Raw genomic sequence first — 24,496 nt, 5'->3', positions numbered from 1 at the left:
TCTCTCGGTGCACTAGCATTGAACATCTGTCGATCTGATGTAAACCTCCGTCCTTATTACGGGGGCCCTCTTACCATTTTTCTCATCCATTGATAAAGATTGTTGCGTATTTATCTGCATACATCTACGTCGTTCTCTTGGAAAATGGCACCGACGGATGTAATACTCGTCTCCTTGTACATGAATGAACACCCACTGCGTTGGCACGTCTCTCTCTATCCATACATCTATCGGCGCCACTGAGTGAAATGGCAGAAACTGAACATCTACTTCTTTCGGTCATCGTTAGAATGAACGAAACGTCCCAGAAGTTTCATTCATCCCGGTGGTCAGTCAATTTCCACGTAAAATCTGATAAAGGGCAGATCATTTATCAAATGTTAAAGGGCAGATCAATCAGGAGGCAGTTTTTAGATATTTTTGGCTTTGATTTCCAGAGAATCGACATTTTTCTCGAGGGCATCTCCTGTACATGCTACCCACCTCCACAGTTGTTAACCTTGCTAGATGGATAGCATGTACATAGAGACAGAACATCACTTACCAGATGATACAAAACCCATCCTCTGGGGGGAATCTCTCCATCTCTCTGTCATCTAGCTAGATGTTACGCAAGTCTTCTTTCTCCTGAGCGTCTCTCTGTTAGAGAGAGACTTGTATGATTGTCTGTCCAAGCCAGTTAGAGAGAGAGATGGACTCACCGACGCATGACAGATGTCAACTGGGAAAGCAGGAATTTAAAAGGGATCGCAGGAGATGCGATGAGGTCCACATATCACCAGACGTAGCCATGTCCCATGTGCATATTAACGTGGGCGGCCAGACCAAGCTGTAAGATAAAGACCAATCTGAATTAAGTCCGCTTCTTCTGTAATTTACCGAAGAAAATAATGCAACTTGCATCAATAATGCTCTCCCTCTACCCCTTCCACGTTCAATAAATTTTCTTTCTCCACCGACGCATGAGATTTATTCGGTCATTTCTCTACGGAGAGACGGGTCGCCGAGGCAGGTACAGACGGGCCCGAAGGTCAATGGCGGGCTATTTTGAGCGGTCGGTGGTCGCTGTTCGCTCTCCACATGGTCAGTCCCTATCAGAGGCCATAGTTTCTTACTCGCCGTCCATAGTTCAGTACATTTTGTCACAAGAGACTCTATCTCTCTCTCTCTCTCCCGATCTGTCTCTCTCTATCCATGAATCTATCTGTCTCTCTAACTATTCTCTTCTCTTCTCTGTATATATCTAACTATTATCTTCTCTCTATTCACCTGCTCTCTCTCTATATCTCTCAAACCGTTCTCTCTCTCTCTCCATCTATTCACTTACTAAATCTCTCAAACTGCTCTCTCCATCTATTCACTTACTAAATCTCTCAAACTGCTCTCTCCATCTATTCACTTACTAAATCTCTCAGACTGCTCTCTCTCCACCTATTCACTTACTAAATCTCTCAAACTGCTCTCTCTCCATCTATTCACTTACTAAATCTCTCAAACTGCTCTCTCCATCTATTCATTTACTAAATCTCTCAGACTGCTCTCTCTCCATCTATTCACTTACTAAATCTCTCAAACTGCTCTCTCTCCATCTATTCACTTACTAAATCTCTCAGACTGCTCTCTCTCCATCTATTCACTTACTAAATCTCTCAAACTGCTCTCTCTCCATCTATTCACTTACTCTCTCTATATCTCTCAAACTGCTCTCTCCCTCTCTCCGTCTATTCACTTACTATATATCTCAAACTGCTCTCTCTCCGTCTATTCACTTACTCTCTCTATATCTCTCAAACTGCTCTCTCCCTCTCTCCGTCTATTCACTTACTATATCTCTCAAACTGCTCTCTCTCCATCTATTCACTTACTCTCTCTATATCTCTCAAACTGCTCTCTCTCCATCTATTCATTTACTCTCTCTGTATCTCTGAAACTGCTCTCTCCATCAATTCACCAACTATATATTTCAAACTGCTCTCTCCATCAATTCACCAACTATATATTTCAAACTGCTCTCTCCATCAATTCACCAACTATATATTTCAAACTGCTCTCTCCATCTACCTCTAACTACGCCCTATATTTGTCTTACTGCTCTCTCCCTCGCTACCTAACAGCTCTCTTTCTCTATCTCTATCTCAATGCGCACTGTCCCTCTCTCTAAAAAACACTGTCGCTATCTCAATCATGACGATGATGGTGATGGAAAAATAATGCCACTTGAGAGGTATTAAGAAACAGGTTGGTAATATGGCGGCATGTGCACAAGAAATAACAAAAAAGAAAGAGAGCAACTTTCTGAAAACGTGGGTACTTTTGGAGAAGTCCGGATCATGGGCTTCTTCTCTTGCGTTTTCCTGCGACATGGGTCAACGTCGATTTCTTAGATGGCGGACCACGCGGCGGCTTCTGCGCCACGGAGGAGCTCCAAAGGGCACGTTCCACGTCTGAAGCGGTGAAGGAAAGCCCCTTCTTCTGCAGCTCCTGCGGAGATCGATTGCCGGCCCAAATGAAGCCAAAGGAAGAGGAAATGGCAGAATCAGAGTAGGGGCGATGACAGACCTCTGCCTTCTCCTGCAGTTTAAGGGCGAAGACGAGATACTGTTTCAGCGTATACTCCTTTCCCCTCGTCGCCGCCATCATCGCCTGCCAGAAGAGCACAAAAAAAAATCATTCTTTCAGGCCTCAGAAATCTCTCTCTATATCACTATCTCAATCTCTACACCTCATCGGACATGAATGGGGCAAGCTCAGGAGCGTAGGCTGCAAGAACAGCAGAGGCACAGGCTGGGCCGACGCCTTTGAGAGAAGTAAGCTCCGAAATGGCCTTCGACAGCGAGGGAAGGGCCTGGAAACCCTTGCGAGAGGCAGTCTCCACCTGATTTTCTTCCAGCCAGTCTACGAAACCCTGCAATCTCGGCCTGAGACCATCCCCAAAACCCTAAGTCAGCTCCAGAACAAGAACCCTAATCTAACGAGGGTTTTACCTCCACTTCCCGCGTGAGAGCTTCCACTGCATCAGGTTGGACAGCTCCGCCTTGGTGATATACGGTTCTGGATTCCTCTGCTTCAGCAACAGGGGGAGCTCCTTCCTGTAAAAATCGTCTAGAGAGAGAAGCTCCGGCTTCTGCAACAGTCCCAGGCTTGTCTCATAACAAGCCAGCGCTTCTTCCCAAGCTTCCGTCTCCAAGCAACCCATCAACTCCATCACGCCTCCAGCAAAAGCAAAGTAATCGAAAGACTACTTTCTCCGCTTAAACTTATCAGCTTCCTCGAGAAGCTCAAAACCCTAAAACCCAGCTAAACCCAGGCTGTTTCAAAGCTCCACTACACTTCATCTTCTTCCTCATGGCCGAAGCCTCCTCCCATCGCCCTGCGCCAGCGTTAAGATTTGAAAGCATCACATAAACCGCCGGATTCCCCGGTTCCGTTTCCAACAAAGCTTCCGCTGCGACTCTTCCCAGCCTTAAACTTCCATAAGTGACGCAAGAACTCAGCAGAGCCCACCATAGCCGTGAATCTACTTCACGCGGCAGCTTACTAATCATGCTCTCCGCTTCTTCCATTCTCCCCGCGCGAGCCAGAAGATCGATAACACAGGCGTAGTGGTCCGCGCCTGGCTCGAACCCAAAGTCCTCTATCATGGCGGACAGGGCCCGTTGGGCCTCGTCCACCAGCCCGCCATGGCTGCACCCAGACAGCACGTTCGTAAACGTAACGCTATCTGGCTCCACGCCCAACTCCATCATCTTCTTGAACAGCGAGACGGCGAGCTCTCCCTGTCCGTTTTGCGCGTACGCGGCGATAATTGAGTTCCAGGAGACCACGTCCTTGTCATGCATGCCATGGAAAACCCTAGAAGACAACTCTATCTCCCCAGCTTTTGCGTACACGGCGATAAGCGCATTCCCCACAGAAGTTTCCTCATCGCCACGGGTTTTGACGAGGTGGGCGTGGATTTCTTCTCCGGCTCGTAGCATTCCAACGCTCCCGCACACGCTAAGGATAATGCTGAAAGTGTACTGGTTCGGCCTCACGTCAGACTCCATGAGAGAAGAGAAAAGCTCCAAACAAAGTCTGGGTTCTCCATTCATGGTGCAACCGGAGAGAAGCGAATTCCAGGATATGAGATTCCTCTCTGGCATGCCTTCAAAGACCGCGACAGCTTTCTCAATCTCGCCGTGCTTCCCGTAAGCGACTATCGTCGAGTTGCTTACGTAGCTGCTCCCTGTCAAACCTCGCCGGATCAGTAGCGAGAGAATAGCGTCGACCAGGTCGCTGGAGAGAGAGCAGCCTAAGAGGCTTCCGTAGGTGAACTCGTCCGATCTCAGGCCTGCGATTTCCATAGCTCGGTAGAGCTTGATCCCAGATTCATGGCGGCCGGCTTGACTGTAAGCAGAGAGAAGCGAGTTCCAGGAGACTAAGTCCGTATTCTTTATTCCCTCGAAGACGGTCTCGGCAGAGACCAACTCCCCAGCTCTGGAATACATGCCCACCGCCGCGTTACCCACTATAGCGCAACCGACGAGGCCTGTTTTAATGGAGAGACAGTGGAATTGGCGACCCGAGGAAGAAGACGAGCAGCCGGAGAGAACACTCACGAGCGTCAATTCCGTGGGCCTGAAACAAGAACCGCTCAACATAAGCTTAAACACTGCTATCGCCTCTTCGCCCCGTCCCGAGCGTGCGAGCCCTGAGATTACAGCGTTGTACGTGATCTCATTGGCTATTCCCAACTGCGAAGCTTCAGAAAACAGCCCAACCGCGTCGTCGATTATCCCCACGTTGAAGTACATGGATACGAGCGAGTTCATCACCGAAGGCCTCCCCACGTCGAGCCCGGCTTTCATTCCCGCTGCATGGATCTGCATGCCGAGATCTGACATGGGTGGCGAGTCGCATAAGCTTAGAATACTTGCCGTAGCGTACTGATCTCCCGAAGAGCCGTCTTGGCGCATTCTCTGGTAGAGCCGGACAGCCTTATCGCCATGGCCGTTCTTCATAGAGCCGGTGATCAGCGCGTTCCAGAGCGGGGCTTCTTTCTGGGGAATTCTCTCGAACAGTTGAATTGCGAGCTGGAGTTCTTCTGAATCGGCGTAGGCGGAGAGGATGGTGGTGTGAGAGTAGACGTCCGGGGAAGAGATCTCGGAGAAGAGACGGTGGGCTTTGGCTGGGTCGCCGGCGCTGGAGTAGGCGGCGAGGAGAGAGTTGGAGACGTGGAGGAAGGAGAGGAGGCCGGAGCGGGCGGCGAAGCTGTGGAGCTGTGCAGTGGGTGCAATGGCGCGGAGGTTGGCGCTAGCGGTGAGAGCGCCGACGAGGGAGTACTCGTCTGGTGATAGAGAATGATGAGATTGGATTTGGGTGAAGAGTTTGAGAGCCTCTCGACTTCTGCAATGGCGAGAGAGGTTTGAGATGGAGGAGTTCAGCTTGATGAGGAGGGCGGCAGGGGAAGGACTGGCCCTGATGAACATATGTGAAGAATCTAAATTACCACTTTGAGTTTCCGGGGATGAACAATGCACTTGAATCTGCCTTGATGAGTGAGAGAAAGAGAAGGGTCTAGAATCGCTTCTCCTGTCCTCTCCTCCTTTGCTACAGAAACGTCACACAGTTCTCTAGAAAACAAAGGGTATCGGAAAAAAATGTATTTTCCGTCTGATTAATGCTTTGTTTTCTGTAGAGATTGAGTAAATTGCGGGAGAAAATTAACTTTAAAATTTTCTTAGAATTCACCGGAAGTCAATAGGGTTTGTCCTCATGCAATTTGTAATAAAATTATAATAAATTCCGCAAATGAGACATCTATAGTATAAGTTAGAGACTGTTCCCAGCGACTGCTCTCATGCTTTACCACACTTCTCAATTATTTATTTAATCTGTGTGATACCTAGGTGGGGACGCATCGTCTTATTAATCCTTGTGTTGGAACTATATGTGGAATGCAATAGGACATTCCACGCCTTGTAAAATATTCAGCATGATGCACGTTCGATGCTTGTACTTGAAGTAAATGCAAAGACTACTTGATTTGTGATGATATCATAGTATGAAAATCTTTAAATATGAGGTTTAAATATTCCTATTAGATGGTTACACAAGATGAATACTGAAATATCCGCATAAAATAGAACTGTTCGGTCCCGCTCATATGATATGGTTGGTTTTATAGCCATTAGTTTGGAGACACTAAGAAAAAGTATTGGGTTCTCTTTTCGGGAAAGATTTCGGTCAATTCATCCCTTAAATCCTGTAATGATAATAGTCACAATATCAATCATGTCAGTTCATGTCAGGGTTATGTAAGGGGTCTACATACCGGAGAAGACCTTATGAATGGACGGTTGTATTTGACTGTGACCTATATTCATGAGATTTCAAATTTTCCTAGCTTGTCTGCAATTAGAAAGTCTACAAAAGTGATCATATCGTCATGAGGGAATCATGACATCATACAAATATTGATGAGGGTTTTATGATTCGTGTACCTAGGTCGCTCAACAGTCTCGTGTGAATGAAGGATTATTGTTAAATAAGGCTTCCCCTACTGGGCCTGTCTAAGTGGGCTTCAGCCCTCTCTCTCTCTCTCTCTCTCTCTCTCTCTCTCTCTCTCTCTTTCTCTTTCTTTCTTTTCTGTTATAAGGGGCATGTAGTCACATCATGCCCTAGCGGCGGTTTTTCTCTCAATAGGTTTTTCTTTTTCTTTCTCAATCTTCCCTTCTCTCTCAATCGAGATTCGATTTCTCTCTTTGCAACATGGTATCAGATCCGTAGCATCGCCGCCTCTGCCGTCATCTTCCCCAAGTTCGCCGACCGCACCTTTGACATCTCGCCCAATCTGCCCAGGCAGCCGTGGAGACTATTGCCCCAGTCGTTCTAGTTGCACCGCCACCATCAAGCCTTCCTTCACCTGCATTCCACATGACTCTCACACCAGGCGAAATGGAGGCAGCATGACTTTATCGAGGATTCTCTGGATCTTCACCATCCACGGAAACATCCATCTCATCCACTTCACATACACACACTCTCCTCGTGCTTTCATCTTCGTGATGGATTATTGACTCAGGGGCCTCCAAACACATGGCTGGTACCTCCTCTATCCTTTCTTTGTATACTCCCACACCTTTATCATCTCCTTCTGTCACCATTGTTGACGGTCGGACTTGTCCGATCCGAGGTCATGGTGACGCCGCTACCTCATTTCACCTACACTCACCCAAGTACTCCATGTCCCCCGTTTTCAGACCAACCTCCTCTCAGTTAGCACCATTACTCGTGCTCTCCAGTGCTCTATCACATTTTACCCTACCTATTTCACTTTCCAGGATCTGCATACTGGGTGGAGGATTGGTTCGGGCCGTGAGAATGGACGGGGGATGTATGAGCTCGTCACTGATAATATCCACTCTAGCCCTCAGGCATGTTTGTTTACTCCATCTTCCAAACTATCTTATCTTTTGTGGCATCAATGGTTGAGACACCCCTCTTTTGAGAAATTAAAGAAAATATTTCCTTCTCTCAACAAATTCTTGTGCGAGTCATGTCAATAAGGGAAACATCACCGTTCTTCTTATCCACGTCGTGATGGACCACCCACTTCCACTCCATTCGATCTTATACATTGTGATGTTTGGGGTCCTTCTCGAACTTCATCTATTGCCGGCCATCGGTACTATATTGTCTTCATTGATGATTATACCCGAGTCAGCTGGACCTACCTTCTCCACGACCGCACAGAAGTCTCTACCATCATAATTCAAATTTTCAATGAGATACAAACACAATAATCCACTACTCCTAAAGTCTTCCGCAGCGATAATGCCCTGGAGTTAGTTCAATCCTCACTTCAAAGCTTCTTCGCTGATCGTGGTACCATTCATCAGACGTCATGTCCTCACACCTCACAACAAAATGGTGTAGCGTAACGCAAAAATTGTTCCCTTCTTGACATAGCTTGCACATTACTCATTGAGATGCATGTTCCCTCTTATTAATGGTCTGACGCTATCCTCACTGCCACATATCTTCAAAATTATCTTCCCTCTTTTGCACTCAATGGTGATATCTCTTCGTCGTCTTCATCCTAATGCCACGCTTTTCCCTCTACCTCCACGAGTGTTTGGATGTGTTCCCTTTGTCTAATATCACTCAATTTCTATCTCTAAACTTGCTCCTAGTGCCAAAAAGGGGATCTTTGTCGACTACTCCCAGACACAAAAAGGGTATCGGGTTTTCTTTCCTGACACTCGTACCTCAGTAATTTCTGTCGATGTGACCTTCCATGAGGATTCTCCTTTCTTTTCTCTAGAAATGGCTCCTTCTTGTGTTCCCATAACACCCCCACCGAGCTTCTCTTCTCTGCTCGATGTTACGTATACCTCTCCTTCTCTTCTCATCTGCCCAGGTCGTACCCTCTCGACTTCCCCTTGTTCATCCTCAGTTCCGTCTTCCTCATGTGCGCCCGATGCACATCCTCCTAACTCCAATGGTGACTCACCCACCATCTCTCCACCCTCAGTATCCGCCTCTCCATCTCTTGAATCTTTGTCTCCCACTGATGACCTTCACCTTCCCTTTGCCCTACGCAAAGGTACCCGAGCATGCACTCATCACCCCATTTCTCATTTCATCACCTATGTTCGCCTTTCCCCCTCCTTTCATACCTTTACCCTCGATGCGGCTTCTAAGTCAGTTCTCAAGACGTACGATGAAGCCACAAAGGTACATGTGTGGAAAGTTGCCATGGATCTTGAAGTTCAGGCTCTTGTTTCTCGGGGCACGTGGACTTTCGTACCTCGCCCTCGAGATGCTAATATTGTCACTTGCAAATGGGTATTCACAGTGAAGCACAATCCCGATGGGTCCATTGCCAAACACAAAGCACGATTGGTCGCTTGCGGATTCACCTAGGTCTATGGGATCAATTATATGGAGACCTTCTCTCCGGTCATTTGCTTGAACTCCATCCGTGTGATTTTCTCATTGGTGGTCAATCAAGAGTGGGGTCTACATCAGCTTGACGTCTCTAATGCTTCCCTATATGGTGATCTGGAGGAACATGTGTTTATGAAGCAACCTCTAGGGTATGTTGCTCCGGGGGAGTCATCCAAGGTGTGTCTTCTGCGGAAAGCCATTTATGGCCTCAAGCAGAGTCCTCGGGCGTGGTTTGCCAAATTCGGTGGTCTTCTCAAACACTTTGGTTTCACTCCTTGTCAAGCTGATCCCACTATGCTCACCAAACACACACCTACATGTATTATTATTCTTACCATCTACGTGGATGATATGCTTATTACAGGCAGCAACATCGAGGGTATTCACACCACCAAGGCCTATCTCCAACATCACCTCAGTCTTTATGACTTGGGCACTCCATCGGTACTTTCTCGGTATCGAGTTTGCTTACCAGGGCGACAAAATATCCCTCTCCCAATGCAAGTATGCTCTAGATATCCTTCAGGAGACATGACTTCTAGGGTGCAAGCCCCCTTCCTCTTCAATGGAGGTCCGTCCCCCCTTTTGGGATAAGGCTTCATCACTCCTCCCTCACGCTGACCGATATCGACGACTTGTTGGGAAGCTCCTCTATCTAACAGTGACACTTCTTGACATCGCATATGCGGTTAGTGTTCTTAGTCAATTCATGTAGGAGCCATGTCAAGTTCATTGGGTAGGAGCTTTACAGGTACTTGCATACGTCAAGAGTGCACCTGGGCGAGGGCTTCTTTATCAGAGACATCGTCACCTTCGTATCAAACTTATTCAGATGCGTTATATGCAGCTGACCAAGGGGATGGCAAATCTACTACTGGTAATTGCACTTATGTTGGCAGTAATCTAGTTACGTGGCGGTCTAGGAAGCAGAAGGTGGTCGCCTATTCTAGTGCGGAGTCTGGGTATCACACCATGGCCTCCATAGCATGAGAAATGGTATGGCTTCAGCTTATGTTATAGGAGCTTGGTGTAGAGGCTCCAACACCTATGCCAATGTATTGCGACTAGAAGCTGCTATCTTCATTTCTAAAAATGAAGTGTTCCACGAGCAAACCAAGCACATTGATGGAGACTCCCATTATGTTCGTGAAAAAGTAATGGCAGGGATCATATCAACTCTATTTGTTGCATCTTCCCAGCAACTTGCGGACATCTTAACAAAGAGCTTGTCGGGCATCTCCTATGACCGGATCAACAACAAGCTGGGCATGTTCAATGTATATTCTCCAGTTTGCGAGGGAGTGTTTAATAAGGCTTCCCCTATTGGGCCTATTTAAGTGGGCTTCAGCCCACTTTCTCTCACTCTCTCCTTTTCTCTTTCTTTCTTTTCTGTTATAAGGGGTACATAGTCACATCATGCCCTAGCGGCGGTTTTTATTTTTCTTTCTCAATCTTCCCTTCTCTCTCAATTCTTTTCTCTCGAATGGGATTCGATCTCTCTCTTTGCAAAAATTATAAATACACAATAATAGATGAAGGTAAAGGTTCTTGAGAGAGGATATTCCTTGTATCTCTTAGAGCACAAAGTGTAGCTTAGTACCCCGTGGGTTTCCAATTTAAGCAATTTAGTTGGCTAGATAGATCCCGTAGTAGATTATATCAATTAGATATAAGTTAATTATTAACACCCGCCAAATTAAATTTATCGGGCCACAAAAACTATTAGCAATACTAGTGTTCCAAAGATTTTTGGATGTTGCCCATTGAAGGTTGTAGGGCCTAAGAAAGGCATGAGCCATTTTTTTGGATTTAGGAGGTTATACTCTACATTTGTAGGCTTCTAGTAAATTTTCTCAAAGACAGACTTTTATGATTTTTTTCTCACTACTTTTATGAATTTTTATGACAATACAAATAAAGGGGGCAGTGATGAATATTTCATGGTCGTTACACCAATGACACTTCCATGATTTATATAAGTCCATTGAAATAAGTATTTATTGATTATTGTTCTCGTATAATGTGTCTAATGAGGTACATGAATGCACCGATTGATTTAGTGAATCCCGCTGAGTTAATACTTCAATGCTAACTGGTAACAAAGTGAATATTCAAGAAATATTTCTTTGATAAATATGGCCTATCCTATGAGCATTAATGTGGAGACACTAAGGACAGACAATGTGCGCACTTTAGATAACTAGTTCATTGTAGTGATCCCTATGAATCACTTCAGTTGTGTAAGTGGCATGTCACAATTACAGTTCTGTAAGTGTCATGTTGATTTGAGAACCAAGGACATTTGATGGAGAGCGTCAGCCCGAGATCGCCGCCACGTCTTCGAAGCCATTGTCATCATCTTCATCGACCCCTGTCGGCTCGCATCCTGCCCAACCGGCACACCTAGGCTACAGTGAAGAAATCTAATTTTAACACCCCGGGTGAGAAGCACGACCGCGCCATCGATTGACTCGAATTTCTCGTCGGCTCGAGCTCGTTTTATTCAGAAATTCATCGTGTTTTCATTTTTGTCGCGTCGGTACTCGTCGTGTCACGTCCGTATCATTGTGTATTTGTGTCCATATCACCATACTCGTCCATGTTGTTTATTTTCGTTTGGTTTTAAATTTCCCTTCATTTATTTTATTTGTTGTAAAAACGGTCCCTTGTTGGTCCCTTGTTGAACCACTTGTAAAGGGCCCATCATGGCCCTATATAAGGCCATGATGGGAACGACCAAATCTCAGATCTGGAATTTCTTTGTTGGCAGTTACCGTCGTCCAGGTCTCTTTGGGAAAGGAAAGGGAGGAGCAAATGAGAGGAAGAAAGAAGATAGGAGATTGATTTGAGAAGGTGGGCATATCATTGAAGGGTGGGACATCATCGAGCTTGGCGCCATTGATTCACAACTGCGGATACTCTCAGGTTGACCTCCAGGGCAGCCGATCGCGTGCCCCATCCTGACTCGACCCGTTGTCCGACGGTTGCCGCTCGAAGTCACGACCTTGGTGCCCTTGGGTGGGTCCACTCGATGTTCAGCCAGTGGAGAAAAGTGTTCATGCATGCGACATCGTGGAGCGGTAACTGCTGATTACTTAAGCCACCGTATGCATCAATATCGAGTTAGGTCCACGGTGCAGCTGCGATATTGTGCGTGACTCTTTGCAGAGGCTCCTTCATCTCCAAGCATTGACCATGCATAAGCCAGGTGGACTGCTGTGTTCGCCCGCATCTTTCCATTGGGAGGAAGATATTTACAGTCATCCTTAAGGAACTCCGGGAGGTTGTTGTGTTGTTTGGGGCGATACAAACTTCACCAGGTTACGGTGGCATTCCTGACCACCATTCTCTTCCAAATTCCTTCTACGATGCGCAGCTATCAAGCGCCCGCCCCTCTGGGCTCCACACCGAGCCTTGAGTCAGCCGCTTGATGCTCGGTCGCCGTCGTGCATGACTGCCCGACGCCACTGCCGCTACCTCCACACGCGTCCTGTCCCATGTTCCCCGAGGGCGTCGTGTATGTGAACAGAGTCCACTGTGCCTCGCTCCGTTAGAGTCGTGCAGTTATGTTGAACGCTCTGTATTGTTCGTGACAACCCGCTCCGCGGGCCGATCGACCATTTGTCGTACCTATAGAGTCGTGATCGTCCAACGGTGCCGTTTGCCTACTTTGTTATCTTCCTCCTCGCCTCCAACCTTTGACTTCATGATCCCGCGTCGTGACGTTGTCGCTAGTCGAGCCAAGTCGTGTCTGTCAACGACACGCCTCCGCCTACCTGCCCGCACTGGCCCGTGCATCGACAAAGACACCGATGATGAACGCCGCCACCAACGAGGTACGTCGTTCCTCTTGCTCTTCAGTTATATTACATCTTTCAGTATATTTTTGGCTGTAATCCATGGCGCTCGGGTTAGTTTAGGTGAGAGATTACTTCGAGAAAACTACGTCACGAGTGATTTCCTAAGTACCGGTTGAGCCCGTCTGTTACGTGCGAGCACCAACGGATTTATTCCGCTTGATGCCATCATTGCTCCGATGAGGGTCAGGAGGTCACCGCCACCATCACCGGTCGCCCATCTCGGAGCTCAAAGCTCGGCGAACCCCACGAGTCGGGGCCTGCACGTACTTCCACCTAGGATTCACATCATTACATAGTTACATCTCATAGTGAATTACCCGTTGGACGACACCATCGAGGTCGTCCGACATCATCTAGGTATCCGAGCATTGTCTCGATACCCGTCCAGACGACATCCCTGACGATGTCAGACATCATCTTAGTATCAAATCATCATCTCGAAACCCATCCTGACGAGGTCCTTGACGACGTCCGACATCAACATTTTTTGATTAAGATGTACAAGTGCCTAACCATTAGATTCAAGCATCTCTCTGATCGGACATAGCAAGAAATACACAAAAGTGATTGAGTGGTCACAACGAGATTTTCTACCCTTCGTAACTGGAGATTGACTTGAGGAAGAGGATGCATCAAATCCCTTACCAATGTAGTATGGATATTAGAGAATGTGTCATTCAATGACCCCCCATTATACAACAGTACTAATTGAATGAGATAATAGGGTTTTACGACTAACCATAGCCAAAGTCATTCAAGAGTTTCATGCGGATGAAGGATTATACATATACGGTGACAGATGATAATAAAGATTCCATGAGAGTTTGAACAATGATAAATATCTTCTCTAACATGAGGTATAGTTTGACACCCCATGGGCTGGAAACTTATCGATTGGGTCAAATTTATTATTGACTAATTTATGTGTATGTTGATATAGTAATTAAAAAGGTTAGTAAAAAATGTTATTTTGCATTTTAAGTTATTAACTGGATCTATACAAGGGCCTAGATGGTAAAACACATAATATTAAAGGAAGGTAGTAGATATAAATAATTGGGGACACCCATTTTAGATGCCCATGCCATCTAGCTCTAGCTCCCCTTTCACCTATGTTTTAACTATTCACTCATTCCCCTAGAAAGTATTAGATCGTGAGAACATTAACTAGATCTTCAAGAAGAGTTTGAGAATAATAAGAGTGTGGATATGTCAAAAGATGAGGAATGTGAACAGTTGGAGAACACTCTCCTAGGGAGAAAATCAAAGGTGAAATATGTTTCCCACAATGTACCCTTTGTTTCCTATCTTTAGAGGTCAAATTTTGGTTGATTTTATCTTATGATGCATGGAAGATATACTTCCAAGCCTACGACCATGGCCTAGAAACCAAAAATGGTATTAACACCGAGTTCTTATGATGCAGGATGACTAGGAGAGAGACGACAAGGGGGACGGGTATGACAATGGTGGTGGAATGCTGGACGGGTTTGGGTAGAGGGATAAAAACAGACTGCAAAATTCGCACGATCGAATTCGAAAACCTAAAACAACCAATGAAATGATGGTGGTGCAACCCGTTCCCCATCGAGGGCGGGAGTACTGTCTTCATCCATCGCGACGATGCCAAGGCAACAAATCCAATACTTGAATTCATGTTCGCAAGAAATCACACGAAAGGAGGAATTTGGAGGAAAGAAAGAGATATTCAAAATCAAATCAAACGGCAGTGGAAGAATCCTCATGGAACACTGGACGAATAACACCCGACACCAAAGAGTTCAGGCGTACCTCGGCACTAGAGTGCATGATGAGGTTGCGGGAAATTCAGGTCGTGATGTAACTGGGCGTTCCGGGCGTTGTATGGCCCAGTAGACAAGAGATCTGGGTGTTCCGGGCATTGAGCGGCCCTGGCGAGGAGCGTGATGGATGAGTGAGGAACGCAGACGGATGGGCGCGGGCGGGCACGTTGGTTGCCCGCTGTTGCCGGTGCGGGCGGCCATGTGGGCTGTCTGCGCGGGCGGCCGCGTTGGCTGCTTGCACGGGCGGCCGCATTGGCTGCCTGTGCGGGCAGGGCAGTCTCCTGCGCGGGCGGCAGGGTTGGTTGCCTGCGCGGGCGGCCGCGTCGGTTGCCTGCGCGGGCAGGGTTGTCACCTGCGCGGGCGGCTGGCGCTAGGGCACTAGAGGTGGGTAGCCTTGGCGCCGGATGCTGGCGGACAAATTGCGACGAAGAGAGGAAGAGAAGAAGGCGACCGGCAGCACGAGGCGGCGACGACGGCGGTGGCGGTGATCAGAGATAGGGATGACAGAGGCTAGGGAAAGTCCTCCAAGAAGAGGTAAAAGAAAACTTGATTCCTGAATTATGACTTGCCTAACTATTTCTTGGAACATTGGCCTATACATATAGACCTTGGAGGAAAGAAAAAATACAGTTAAATAAAATACAAATGAAGACGAGCGACGTGACGACCGACATGGTTTTGCGTCACGTCAGTGGGCAATTCTGGATCTGCCTTTGGCGACGTTTCAGGACGCGTGAAGGGGCGTGCGTGGAGACGTGTCTGATGCTGGTGTGTGGACTTGGTCGGGTGACGATGGCGGCACGTCCTTAGCAGTGGCGTTGACTTAGGTTGACGGTGGTGGCATTTCTGGTGTCGATGCGTAGACGCTGTCGCCACCATCTTAAGGCGATGAATAATTAAGAAAAAGGAAAGCTCAAAATGACTCAATCCGAGATGACTAGGTGAGTCCTAGATCGACCAAGTTGGGCAGGTCAACTTGATCTGCCCAGGTTGGCCAGGCTAATTGATCGGATCAGACCATATCAGATAGGATCATATAAAACCCTATTATCTCATTATCTCATAAAAATGATCCTGAATTTCAAGGGGGGGGGGTACCACTATGCCACCCTTTGTTACTGATTGTATATATAGATATATTAAATTTAAATACTTATGTAACCATTCATTAGATGAAATAATTTTTCATTAAATTATTTCAAGTAAAAGTAAATCATTTTAAATTAGGAGTAATTTGATAAAAATATAGTATTACTTTATCGATTAAAACAGATCTAAATTAAATTCATTATAGATTAATAACATTATGAAGTATATTTTTATGGATCAACTTAAATTTGGATTTTTTATTTAAATTACATCAGAGGGCATGGATGGAAAGTGGGGTTGAAGACAAAGCGACCTTCCAAATTACTGCTCAACGAGGCTTTAGAATGGCTAGATATCATGTTTTGAAGTTGGAGAAGTATTTGATGTTGATATCATTTCTGCATTTTCTATGGGTAGTTGAATGTCATGAAATATCATTTTTAATGATCGTCAGAATATCCTTATCTTCTGAAATAGAAACTCAGAGAGTGACATGTGTTTTACATGGAGGAAGCATACAAACAAGTATTTATTTCATTATTACTATTGATTAATCATTGTGTGATTTGGTAGTGTGTCCATATCAACATATTTTTGATTTATCTATTTTTATTAAAGGCATCATAATAGACAAGGACTATAAATGATTGCCTGATGAGAAATGTGTTTCTGTGTGCCACGTTAGCATCATTCACACCATTAATCAATCAAGGTGGTGCATGTGCACACCACGTGTACCATTGCAGTGTTTGACTTTTCAAGATTTACATAGTTTTTATTGGAATTTTAATTTCATCTTTATTTCTATTTGTCAATGTCACCCATATGAATAAAAAAATAAAAACCTGTCAGCAATGATTGGGCAGGGTATCGTGATTTATGATGTAATAATGACACAGATTTTGCGATGATTAGTTGTGTTAATCACTACCAACACTTTTGATTGTTCTCCATTTGATCGAATCAAATGGTAACAAGTGGCGGGTGGAGATGGGGTGGGGCTTGTAGCTAAGATGATTAGAACATGTAGCTATAAACCATGGTGTCGGCGGTTCAAATCCCTCCTCGCCCACAACCGGCCCAAAAGGGTAGGACCTTTCCTTTACCTATAGGGTAGCAAAATCATGATTGCGATAGTGGACACAAAACTATGGAATTTTGGTATGGGTCTTTTGTCGACGTGATGGCGAGACCTTAAATATACTAATTAATCTTTATAAAATAATTCTTGGGTCATATATATGTATATATATACTAACTTAGAAGAATAATATCTGCATGAAAATAATGTCAAAAAAATCATAAAATATATTTTAAATCATAAAAAATTTATTTAATAATATGACGTCATAAAAACCTTTGAAATACATTACATATACAAAAAGTACAAATTCATCCGAAAAGTAGATATAATCATTTTAAGCTTTAATAGGGTGCATGTATAATCATTTTAACCTAAAAACAGAGGCAAGGACCTTATCAAATTCATCTTTAAACTTGCTTCCTACACTTGTAGGCTGATTGAAATCTAGTGAGTTTCTGAGATCCATCAAGCTTTTTCTCATTGTCGTGGGTGTGTGATAAGAGGCAACATAGAAGAAGGGAAGTTTACTTGTACTTGAAAATCACATGACCTTAGATAAACTTAAGGATCTATGGTAAGTAGCATGGCCTCACAGTGGTTCTTCTCGGCATCATCACTAGGTTAAAACTCTTTCATCATCCAGTTCTATCATGGATTTACATCTTTATACCATCTGATCACATCTTACCACTTACACGTTGCCATATCTTCATCATCTCATCTCCCTTACATAAATTGTTCTTTACATCACATCTCTCTTGTGTATTTTCTTGTTATCGTCACTCTGTTTTTGCTTCCACCCGTTTTTCTAATATTATGATTATTACTATCTACTATTAAGTATAATCATCTTAATTTAATTCATACTTATCACCCTCTTGCCTTACATTTTATCGTCTCTCGACCACATATTTATATATATCTCATCTCATCTCACTAATCACTATTTAAAACAATATTAAATCATTAACCACATTTCCCTGTGAGTACATGTTTATATTTTTATTGACTAAACTAAAAAAAATGACGAATTAAAACCCTAATTTTTAGTTTACCAAACGGCACCTTCATTAACAGTCGTAAAAAGTCATAGGATAGAAAATTGCTTAAATTATTGCATTAATATCCACCAAACAAGTTATTACATGATTATAAATTTTTGTATTTATTTGCGTAAAATGATCATAGAACTGCATTATCATCCTTAAAATGATTAAATTAGTTCTAGAAGAATATTCTGATTTCATGGATTTTGGATATTTCAGATAGTTATAAATTTTACAAGTGAGAATTTTTTAGATTATTTAAACACTTTATATGGAATTAAATAATTATTCTCACCACTTATCATGTGATAACATGCATTTCCATCCACTACATTCATATTGTGGGGAACGATCGAATGTCCCAATCATTGGCAATTCCAATGGTTGGGACATTCAATTAAAATAAGGTACCATAACCCACCAATCATGGCCTTTTTTGTTTTTTGTGCATGGAAACATAGGAGCATTAGAAAGTCTTTCAATTAAAATAAGGTAGCACCGAAGTATACATGCTAACAAACCATAATTTAGGGTTCACTATGTCATTTAAGGCTTCTGATTTATCCAAGAATACTGATAATTTACTTAGAAGCACAGATTAAGGGTCGAATCCAGATTGAGAAAGTAAACTTTAAGTTATTTTTTTTCTAGGATTTTTATATTTTATGATTTAATTTTTTGAGGATTTTATTTTTCATTCTGATTTTATGTTATTTTAGTAATTAAGCTTAACAAGTGAATAAATAAAAAATTCTGACTAATTCTAAGATGATATGAAAATATTTATCGTATATAACCTAATTTATTTAATTTTTTAGGATATTATTGTGAATTGTAACACAATTGTAAAGCAAAAAATACTAATTTGCCATAAATAAATACCTTAACTGGTGCTTTGGTTGCGTTGTATGAAAGATGATGGCAGTGCCATTAATGGAGAGGAGCACATGTATGAAACACCACTATTGATTATGACAGAAATGGTGGCAAATATGGGTCGATGATCAACCAAGAGGGTGAGTAGTACAGTCTTCCCATTACTGAAAACAGGTCATAGGGGTGCAGGTTTTCACCATTTCATGCAAAGATAATGGTGTCATGTGAAATGGTGAAAATCTTGGAAATCTTTTATAATGGTAACCATGGAAAAAGGACAAAAATATGATTTTGAAAAAAATGAAGATCTTGCCAACCTTGTTGTCACTTGCCCAACAGGCTTAGTGATGCTTTCTTTTACTTATTCTTGATCAGATCATCATTGCATCAATCATCAAAACTCAATAACACACCCAAATGAACATTTGAATGAGCGAATCTCTCTATTAATTTCAATTACAGTAAAACCCAAGAGTGCCTTTTTTATATTTATGTGGGGTCTATTTATAGAATTGAGAACAAGGGTGGCTAAATGAGGTAAAGGTAGAACTACTCTTAAATTTTGGAGATGGAGCTATCTTGGACATTGATTTCTGCAATACTCTCCACAGATCGACACCATGTTGCAGAATCATCAGATTTCTCAAAGATTTTGCATCAAAATCTGGATCTAGGAATGTGCTCTATTTTGTATACTGACAAATCTAATTGATTTATGCAAAAATCTCCCCAATAACTACATCAAAGTCCATGTATACGAAATGACGTGGTCACATTCTCCAAACACGATGTTTTCCAAGCATTTCATAAAAATCTGTGCTTAAAACATCACAACGTTCTGTTGTGCCTAAACAAAAAATGAGATTTTGATGCATTGAATGTACATTTCTCTCTCTGTCAAAAAGCATGATGCTATGTGTGTTCTGCATTGATAAACTCAAAATTAGGGTAAAAATAATGTTGAGAATTTGAGTTTAATCAATAAAATTTTATAAACATATACTCGTAAATAATTTAATTTGCTAGCGACGAGTAAGGGTCGTCTCCACAAGGAACAGATGTTAGGGAAAGAACGATCTCAAGTGGGTGACATCACGAAGATAAGAAGGGTTATGTGTATGGTAGTGAATGTGTGATGAGAGTGAACGATAAGATGAGAGATGGCTAATTAGGGTTTTTACTAATTAGGGATTAAGATGGATGAGAGTGGGAAGTGAGATGGGATCATGATGATGATGTGGTAGCGGCGTGGTAGGTGGTGGATATGGTGAATGATGTAGTTATATTGAGATCGGATGATGAGGGGAGTAAGTGGATAGTAATATTCACTTAAATGGGAAAGATACAGGTAGGTGACGAGATCATGATGGTGTAAGAGAGGGTGTGAAATGGGTGAGAGTGGATGATACTGGATGATGATGGAGTGGATGGAGGATGGTAATGGATGAAGATAATGGGTGAAGGTGGTGGATGAAAAACATGATTAAACTAACTAAATAAGTTGGAGTTGATTAAATGTAAGGCGTAAGGCTAACATTTGATCCCTATATTCTGTCGGGGTCATGACTGATGGAAATATATGTGGCCGGTAAGCCAATCACACATTCCACATATCGTTCCATGTTCATTAATAGAACATATTCTTTATAGTGCATGTGTGATGTGTATAATGAAGTCCATCAATACATGATCTGACTTAGTGAATTATGATGAGATTGTAATACGGAGATCACTAGTCTTTAGGCATGTGTTCTAAACATTCCTATTCAAAGGATACGTGAGAAGGACATCGAAGTATCCAGATAGAATATCACTATCTAGCCTCACTCATATGATGAGTATGGCCGGTCTCGTAGCCATTAGTGTAGCGACACTAAGGATAGATAGTGGGTGCTCTTTAGCGGAAAGAGTTTATTAAATTGATCTGTACGAATACTTGAATGGTATTATACCGAACTGTTAATCAGGTTGATTCACGTCATGGTTGTGTAAGTGGTCCTTAGACATAAGACACCAAAGACATCTTGTGGACGGACGGTTGTACTTTGGTTATGGCTAACGAGTCTTTAATCATGGGATTCTAGACGGTCTTAGTTCGAGTGCATCAAGAAGTTCACAAAGGCGATTGAGTGGTCAAGATGGGATTGTCCACCCTCGGTATAAGAGGTGATAGCTCAAGGAAGATGATGCGATGAAGTCCTTCGCCAAGGTAGTGAAACATCGGAGAAGAGTTCTCCAATGATTTCCAAATGCATCAGTACTAACTCTGATGATCGATTAGGGTTTGACAGTTGACCATACCCTAAGTCATCCAAGGAGCATCAAGTGGATGAGGGATTATACATACACAGTAACCGATGACGAACAGGTTCTATGAGTGAGTCGATACACAATCCTTTGTATCTTCTAGGACACGAGGTGTAGCTTGGCACCACACGTGTTGGAGTCTCGACCTATCGATTGGGTTAAATCGATCCAACATTAATTAATCTATATGATGATATATTTAATTAATTTTGAAGGCCAATAAAGGTTATTGGGCCGCTAGAGTTGTTAACTAGACTAATACATGGGCCTATAGGGTCACACGCAAATGGTCTTTTGGACGCCATAAGATATACTTAAGTTTTGGGGGTTTTTATGAAAAATACACACTTAGTATAAATAGGGGAAGGCCCTGAACGAAATTCACCCAGGCCAGAATTGTTAAGGGGCATTTCCTTTTCTTCTCCCATCTCCCAACACCCCTCTCCCTCCCCGATGTGATCGAGACGACGTAACGATGCCAACGGAGAAAGAACGGGGCTCGTCAAAGAGAAGGAGGAGATCAGGCGTGCCGAAGACCGCGTGGATACGTCTAGAGGCTGCACACATGAGCAGCTCGACTTGGCTTACTTCGGGATCCAAGAAATCAAGGATGTGATATGTGGAAAGGTTTCGTTTAATGTTTTTATTGATGTCGTTCGATTCGCAAAAGTCTTCCGCAGCGTATCATTTTGATTTCTTCATCCAGATGTAGGCCTCTAGAACCCAACAATGACGTCTTCTGTTGCATATCAACCTTCCCACTTCTCTGTTAAACCTCTCCAAGCACTAGAGACACCAAGAAGCACTTGATGGGCCTTCAAAACTTCACTTTCTTTCAACTAGCCTCTCTAGCAGGAAGTGAGATTACAGATATTTTTTTACAAATATGGGGGCTCAATTTATAGGTCAAACATATGGATGGAATAGGATGAAAAGACAAAACTACCCTTAAAATTTCATCTCGATCTGAGTTTTGAATCCTCGGATATCAAGCCTGGATGATATCTAGCCATCGATTTAATTCAAATGTTTCTCTCTCTCCTCATCCTTGCTAGCCATCACATCGTTCTATTAGGGTTTTGTCATGTCTGTGCATTAAATGCAATGATTGGATGAGATTCTTCCTTGTCATCCACGATCGACGTAAGGGCAGCATCCATAATGAGGGTGTTAGGAACGATGAGATGGATATTATGTGGTCGTCAAGCCAATCACAATACCATGTTTATTTAAGTTTATTAAATAAAATATTTACATTCATTATTATTCCGGTGTGATGTTTATAATGAAGTCCATGAATACGTGCAATGGCATGGTGACTTATGATGACATCATAAACAGTGATCACTAGTCTTTAAACATGTATTCTAAATATTCGTATTCGATACATAATTGAGGCGGACATCGAATTATCCAGATAGAATAGCACTACCTGATCCTACTTATACGTAGACATGGTCATTCGTTTCGCTCTGTGCAAATTGTGCGTTTTGTTCAGTGATCCGAACAGAACAAAATGCAACTCGCACAAAACTTTGCACAGACCCCTGTGCGGTTTGTTTTGTGCAAATAGCACGAATTATTTTTAAAGTTTACAAAAAAAACAAAATTGATTCTTCCCTCTCTTTGACTCAAACTCCCTGTCTCTCGGTCTCTCACTCTCTCTTTGGCCCATCCGGCCATTCTTGACCGCGTGTAGGCTGTAGCTGAATACCCTAATCCCATATCTTTGTCAAACTCCCCGTCTCTCTGTCTCTCAAACTCTTACTCTCTCTATAGGGTTTCTGTCGGCACCTGACAAACTCGATGCTCTGGCGCGGATTTGGCTGAGGAGCATAGGAAGCAGAGTCTTTTTGGATTGCTAAGTTTTTGGTAAGTTTTTTTTTATTTTGATTTCAGTTTGTGTTTATTTTGCTTGCTTTGATCTATTTTCCTTTCTCTACGTTGATTTCCCTCTCTCTCTTTGTCCACATTAATTTTTGGATGCATTGATCATTGCTTGGAAACAAATATTCTTTTGAGAAGGATATTCTGTCACAAAAAAATTCTGGAAGTAATTTATTGAAGGTAACTACTCGTCGCGTTTTTGTAAGAGAAAGGAAGCATTTCGGAGAAGGTTTTTGTGTTTGGATCAAGTAGATGTGATTTTTGATTTCAAAATTATGGGGAGGATTTTCTCAGGCTTCGTGTGTTCCATAATTGCAGATGTTGGCTACGGGCGGCTCCCAACGGTTGAAATCGATCGGTACATCACATATTGCATGGATCCATCTGGTGAATGGTGCGTTGATATCATATTTCGACGTTATTTTCATTACATTTACGTCAATAACGATAATCCAATTTTAATCTGAAAGTTTTCTTGTAATGAGTGGGAGATGCATTGTGAATCTACCACTTGAAGACGGAGTTCCTGCCGAATCACACATTTTAACTTTACTACCAAAATATGGAGCTGTTTTGGAAATGGCTAGGATTCATTGAAAATCCGCTCAACGGGAGGCAATGTATGGCTTGATCGGGTGTGAGTTTGAAGTTCTAGGGACGAAGAAAGAGAATTATTGACATTTACCGTATAATAGATAGTTCCGAAGCTCCATTTGTTGGTTTGCGTCACGTTTGTGTCAAGTCCAAAATGAGTCATGTTTTCTGTCCTTCGGCATGTCATTTCTTTACTTGACAGTGCCTAAACAAAAAATGGTATGTGTATTGCATAATCATAGGTTTCTTTGGTGAATTGTAGCCGCTATGTTTATGATCATGTGGTCTATTATTCACGTTATGTCAGTCCATGTATCCCAACATCAGAACAAATTGTTAAAATAAGGGACGTTGAAATAAAACTATGGTTTAATACCCATTGTCCTCTCTCTGCAGTCATTGTAGTCCAGATCTTTCCTGCGGAAAGGAGACCCTATCATTATTCAGTGAAAGCCAGGCACAGAGATTGAGTGAGTAAAATTTTCACATGTTCCTCTTTCTACTAATTTTTTCTAAATGATTATTTTGGCGTCTTTCAGTTAAATTTTCATCTCTCTCATTTAATATTATTTCTATATTTTCCTCTTTACTAATCTCTTATTATTAAAAGTTGTATCTTTTCTGGATTTTAAATCAAGAATGTGCGGTTCTGTTCTTGGCTGAAAAACTTACTATTTCGTTTTTCTATTATTTTATTTAGTTATTTCATATCTTTCATGTCTATTTTTTGATCTTTGTGCGAATCATACGTTTCTGTTCATTTCTCTGTATCTTTGTCTCTCTATTGATCTATCTATCTTTCTCGTTGTTGATTTCCCTCTCTCTCTCTCTCTGTCTAATTGTTGATCAGTAGGAATTCATATCTGGGCATCTGTAATCTTTTCTGCCTTTCGATAACGACTGGGTAACGCCAATTCTTTGCACTCGGACAAATTTTGTGGCCAAGTTCATGAGCATCTACAAGCGCTTCCTCATCGCGACCTTCGGCTGACATCGACATAAGTCACCATGTCTCTCTCT

At 42.9% G+C, this 24,496-nt stretch overlaps 2 protein-coding genes and 1 long non-coding RNA gene across 3 annotated transcripts; 1 reads left to right on the top strand and 2 right to left on the bottom strand.

Moving 5' to 3' along the window:
• Positions 1–403: 403 nt before the first annotated feature.
• Positions 404–12,568, top strand: LOC144702350 (uncharacterized). The gene is made up of 3 exons (XR_013581238.1): positions 404–1,083; positions 11,196–11,372; positions 11,702–12,568. It is a non-coding gene; the product is annotated as an uncharacterized LOC144702350 (long non-coding RNA).
• On the bottom strand, positions 2,198–3,344 carry LOC144702349 (DNA binding protein). The gene is made up of 4 exons (XM_078574359.1): positions 2,985–3,344; positions 2,723–2,918; positions 2,560–2,643; positions 2,198–2,481 (listed from the first exon to the last, which is right to left on the bottom strand). Exons 1-4 carry the CDS (start codon positions 3,203–3,205, stop codon positions 2,329–2,331), a joined length of 654 nt encoding a protein of 217 aa, XP_078430485.1. The 5' UTR covers positions 3,206–3,344; the 3' UTR covers positions 2,198–2,328.
• Positions 3,279–5,468, bottom strand: LOC144701822 (pentatricopeptide repeat-containing protein At3g49740-like). Its single transcript, XM_078573595.1, has one exon. It carries the CDS (start codon positions 5,466–5,468, stop codon positions 3,279–3,281), a length of 2,190 nt encoding a protein of 729 aa, XP_078429721.1.
• Positions 12,569–24,496: the final 11,928 nt, after the last annotated feature.

This window comes from Wolffia australiana, chromosome 4, assembly GCF_029677425.1.
Source record: "Wolffia australiana isolate 7733 chromosome 4, ASM2967742v1".
Lineage (NCBI taxonomy): Eukaryota > Viridiplantae > Streptophyta > Magnoliopsida > Alismatales > Araceae > Wolffia > Wolffia australiana.
This window is presented reverse-complemented; position numbering and strand designations above follow the sequence as displayed.